The sequence below is a fragment of the Terrapene carolina genome, unplaced genomic scaffold (assembly GCF_002925995.2).
Source record: "Terrapene carolina triunguis isolate 2854851 unplaced genomic scaffold, T_m_triunguis-2.0 Scaffold378, whole genome shotgun sequence".
Lineage (NCBI taxonomy): Eukaryota > Metazoa > Chordata > Testudines > Emydidae > Terrapene > Terrapene triunguis.
The window spans coordinates 395,612-400,810 of NW_020664729.1; the positions used below are offsets into that span (position 1 = coordinate 395,612).

Consider the following 5,199-nt stretch of genomic DNA (forward strand, 5'->3'; position numbering starts at 1 on the left):
TGCCGGGGCTCTGAACCGCCAGGCCCAGAGGTGCCGGGGCTCTGAACTGCCAGGCCCAGAGGTGCTGGGGCTCTGAACCGCCAGGCCCAGCTGGGGTCTGTGCAATTCCTGGGGCAATGGGAGCCCTGATCTCAGTCAGGGTCTGTATAGTGCCCAGCACAATGGGGCCCTGACTTCCTTTGGTGCGTCGATGTGCCACTACAATGCAAATCACCATTCGCTACCTGCTTCATAGCAGTTCTGGGAGGGTTAACGAATGTCCGAAAAGTGCTTTGAACGTACAACCCCCTATCGAAATGCGAAGCCCAGCAGATCTCAAACTGTGTTCTGCGAAGGCCTCGTGGTCTGTGGGCAGATGGCTGGGCACAAGGTGCTGGCTGCTGTAATACTTGCTCCGGATGCTAGATTGTGCCAACAGACAGCTAGAATAAAACCTGTGCCCGCTCTGTATCTCTCCCAGAACGCCCCGTCACTGAGATTCACTGAGTGCCCAGGGGCTACTGTCGCTATGGCCCTGCCAAAGGGAAGGTTGCGGCGCTGCCTGGCTGTCTGCCGCTGCTTAACTGGCCCCATCATGGCAGACCCTGAGTGCCTCACAAGCCTCAATGAACGTAACCTCACATCACCCATGGGGGAGCAGCATTATTAGCCCGGCTTTAAAGGGTAGTGAGGTCTAGTGAACAGAGTCCCATCTCTGCCACTGACCTGCTGCGTGACCTTGGGCAAGTCATCTCCACTCTTGGTGCCTTGGGTTCTCTTCCCACCCTTTGCCTGTCTAGTCTCAACCGGGAACTGTTTGGGGGCAGGGACTGCCTCTCACTATGCGTCTGTGCAGCATCCGGCATGATGGTGCCGTGATCTTAGTGGGGCTTCTAGGCACTACCCTACTATAAATAATAATACCCACAGTGTAACAGATGGGGAAACTGAGGTGCAGAAAGGTCAGGGCTTGCATTTTGGAAAGGGACAAGTGATCTGGAGCGGGAGGAGTCTGAATTCATGACGGGAGCTGGATTTTCAGTTTGGGGGGGCTCAGACTCAAAGCCATTAGTCACAGCTGAAAACTAAGACCCATGTGTCTTTAAGGGTCACACAGGGAGACTGTGATAGCCTCAGAAATTGAATCCAGCTCCCCTGAGCCCGTCCAGTGCCTTAATCACACAGCCACTGCCACACAACGCGCCCTCTGCACTACAGAGCACGTCCTGTTTGATTAAATCGATCAGCAGCCCATGGAATCGGTGCATAACAACGAAGAGTACAGCGAGCACTGAACGCAGAGCAGAACGCCTCAGCACCCTGAGCAGCACAGATTTCATTTACAGAAAGGCTCCAGGTCATTAACAGGGAATAAATGATGCATTCCCGCCACCAGCTTATGTCAATTGCATGATGGTTTATTGCCTGTGCTCCACACGAAGCTTCAGAATAAAGGAGAATTTTTTAACCTCTTCAAAGTAATGGTGATTCATTCCCTATTGATTGAATAAAACAGGAATTACTGTTTATTTAATGAGCTTCTCTTAGGGTTCCTACTTCTTCCAGCTGTAGAACTGCTTTTTCTTTTTCATTTTTAATTAACTAACGGGGAACTCAAATGCATCCAATATATTATTGTTTGGATAAAGGTAGGGCCTACAGACCATAACCAAGATCAGGACCCCAGACTGAGATCGGGGCCCCATTGTACCAGGCGTTGCATAGTCCCTACCTGAGAGTGGGGCCCCATTGTGCCAGGCGCTGCACACAGTCCTTCCCTGAGATCAGTGCCCCATTGTGCCAGGCACTGCACAGATATACAGGGATACACAGTCCCTGCCTGAAAGAGCTCACAGTGTAACCAGTGTAAATTCCCATTTTACAGCTGGGGAACCTGATGCCCAGTGAGAGGAAGTGACCAACCCAAAAATCACAGGGAGTAAATGGCAGAGCCAGAATTGAACCCAGATCACATAGCCCTGAGCCAGTGCCTTGTACCCATGATCTGTGTAAGCATTTTACCTCTACCTCCATAGCTTATCAGAGGGTTTTGTACCAGTGGCCTGGATCACACTTTTAGCACTGCAGCACAGACCTCTCTCTATCTCTTGAGCTAAAGGAATAATTCCATTAGCTGTCAGGAGTAGTAGGTTGTTATCCTTTAAATGGCTCTGTTGCTGCCATTGCTATATGAATGAGATGTGACCAGGAATGAGGCAGGAGGTGAGCTCCAGGGGAGATCAGGAATGAGGCTGACAGAGATGGTAGAGCATCAGACAACAACAAGCTTCTTTGGAGTTGGATCGCAAAGAGGCTACACATGAGGAAACCAGACTGCATGGGAAGGAATGTAACAGGTTGGCACACTGCTGCTGTGGATCCAGCTGGGGAATGGCAAGTGAGCTTTCTCAACTCACTGAGGCTAGGAGGCACTACCCACCCAGATTCAAGACAAGTAGGAGCAGGGTGTCTGGGGAGGGAGCACCTAGAGTGTGGGCTGAGCAGTCCTGAGGTAGAATCCCAGGTGAGTCCAGCCTGGGGAAAAGTCTTGGGCTGGATTCCTGTTGGGAATAAAGGACACCCCCCGCCCCTGTAAGTGAGGTATTCTGGGTGCAAGTGGAGCAGCCACATGGTCACCTCCCAGGTTAAATGCTGCCCAAAACCTGGTCTGGATCCAGCCTAGGCCTATGAAGAAATCACTCTGAACCTTGTCCCTAAACTGGGCTGGGAAAGTGTGAACAGGCCCAAAACCTGGACTGGAGTTAGTGTGAGACTGGAAGGGACTCAGTCTAAACATGGTCCCAAAACTGAACAAGAACTAGTGAGAGTCTGGATTAGGCCCAAATCTGGACTAGATCCAGAGCAAGACTGGGGCAGATTCAAGGTAAACCCTGTCCCCAAACCAGCATTAGCCTAGGTTAGGCCCAAAACCCATCCTGGTCCAGTATGATCCTGGGGGACCCCAGGCACAACATCTTACCTGTGGCCTCCACCATCCCTTCCAAAATGACGACAATCTCAAACTCGTCCTTCGCCAGCTGTTCCTTGGAGACCTCCCAGAAGGGGCTGTGCTCATTGATCTCGTGGCTGATGATGAGGGGCGAGACCAGGAAGAGGCGGTCGTCGCCCGTCTCGAAGCCCACGTTGATGTCCGTCTGGTTGAGGGGGATAAACTCCCCCTCGTGGGTCTGCTTGGACTTGATCAGCTTGGCCCGGATGGAGGCCTCCACAATGTGGGAGCTGCGCAGGTCCCCGACCCGGAACATGAGGCACAGGCGGTCGTCGCGCAATGAGACCACGGCGTGGGAGGAGAAGACGAGGGTCTCAGCCCGCTTGTTGGGCTGGGAGATCTTGACGAACATGCAGCCCACCATGAAGGCGTTGACCATGGAGCCCAGGATGGCCTGCAGCAGCAGGAGGATGATGCCCTCGGGACACTTGTCTGTAATGACCCGGTGACCGTAGCCAATGGTGGTCTCCGTCTCAATGGAGAAGAGGAAGGCCGAGACGAACCCATTGAGGTTGTTGACACAGGGCGTCCAGGTGTGGTCCTCCAGGTGGTCCAGGTCGCCACGGCAATAGGCAATGAACCACCAGATGAGGCCGAAGAAGAGCCAGGTGATGGCGTAGGCCAGGGTGAAGACCAACAGGCTGAAGCGCCACTTGAGGTCCACCAGGGTGGTGAAGATGTCCGTGAGGTAGCGGTAGGTCTCCCGCACGTTGCCGTGCTGCACGTTGCACTTGCCACCCTTCTCCACGTACCGCTGGCGCCTTTTCTTCTTCTCAGCCTTCTCCCGCTCGTTCTCCCTGCGGAGCCGCGCTGAGGCCTTGGACGGGCGGGAGCAGAGCGGGGGCTTCGCCTCACACACCGGAGTCTCGGGGATGGTGGAGAAGCCAGAGTTCTCCTTCGCCATCTTAGCACCCTGGAGACTAGCTGCCCCGGCCAAGCTCCTTAGAGTCTGAGGGAGCAAGCAAGACACTGGGGATAAACAGATGCACCCCCACCTTTCACAGTAAGGACACTTAACCCTTACAGCGCCGAGGACTTACAGATCCACCTCCAGTGCTCCCTCTACCCCCCACTACGGTGTCCCAGCTCTTCGATCAACTCTTGATTATCTCCCTGGTGACCCCTAACTCCCCTTAACTCCCCAAGCCTGCCCTCAACTCCTGATTGCTCCCCTAGTGCCCCCCAACTTCCCTCAATCCCAGACCCAACCCTGACAGCCCCCCAACTCCCCTCAACCCCCAAGACCCAACCCCAACTCCTGATTGCTCTCCTGGATGTTCTCCAACGCTCCTCAACAATCCTAGATCCAACCCCAACTTCTGACTGCCCCCAGCGACCCCCAATTCCTCTCAAACCCCCCCAGGCCTGCCCCCAACTCCTGATTGCTCCCCTGGTGCCCCCCAACTCCCCTCAACCCCAGACCTACCCCCAACCCCTGCTTGCCCCCAGTGACCCCAACTCCACATAACCACCCTTCCAGGTCCACCCCCAATTCCTGATTGTCTCCATGGTGCCCCCAACTCCCCATAGCCCCCTAAATCCCTCCTAACTTCTGATTTTGCCTTCTATCCCCCACCCAAAATACAGCCCCTCAGAGCCCCAACCTGGCTCCCGCTCCCCTTCCATGGGCCTGGCTTCCTGCCAGCTCCCTTCCCTGAGCTGCCCCCACAATTGCCCTGTGCCACCCCTCCTGTGCTATGGGCTGCCAGCATGGCTCAGTGGTGAGGGCCCCAGCTCTGCCACCGATTGGCTGCCTGGCCTTGGGCAAAGTCCCCGTGCCTCAGTTTCCCCCTTCCCTCTGTGCAACGGAGGGTGATAGCACTCATCCTGCTGCGCAGGCTGCTCTGGGGTGGAGGGAGGAGTGAGTAGAGCAGAGACATTAGCAGAGCTGACGCTGCACAGAGCCTTGACAGGAGGGAAGACGCCAGTGGCAGTCCCCACCTGCCCCTCCCCAGCGCCCGTGGCTGTGCTGGCTAACGTACTGGGGAGCTCCCCATGGCATTGTTCAGCAAGCAGACTAGCAGGGGGTGGGGTTCCAGCTTAGGATCCTCTAGCGCTGTCTGCAGAGCAGAGGCACACGTCATTTACCCAGTTACCCCACCTCCCTTCTGAAGGGAGTGAGACTGGAGCCCTCTCTCCACAGATCAGAGACAGCAGGGCTGGCGCAAGGGTGATCTCCTCTCGGACTGGGAGAGAGCAGCTCCAGGGCC

General features: G+C 55.4%; 1 protein-coding gene across 2 annotated transcripts in view; it reads right to left on the reverse strand.

Annotated features, from left to right (window-relative positions):
* Positions 1-3,893, reverse strand: part of KCNJ9 (potassium voltage-gated channel subfamily J member 9) — a 16,981-nt gene extending 13,088 nt beyond the window's left edge. The window contains exons 1-2 of one of the 2 annotated variants that reach the window (XM_026658001.1): positions 3,849-3,893; positions 2,960-3,761 (exon numbers count right to left, since the gene is read on the reverse strand). In XM_026658001.1, coding sequence (XP_026513786.1) covers positions 2,960-3,761; positions 3,849-3,893 — 847 coding nt within the window. Of the gene's footprint in view, positions 1-2,959 lie in introns of both variants that reach the window. The other variant, XM_024215727.2, reaches the window with a different exon arrangement.
* Between the last annotated feature and the right edge of the window lie 1,306 nt (positions 3,894-5,199).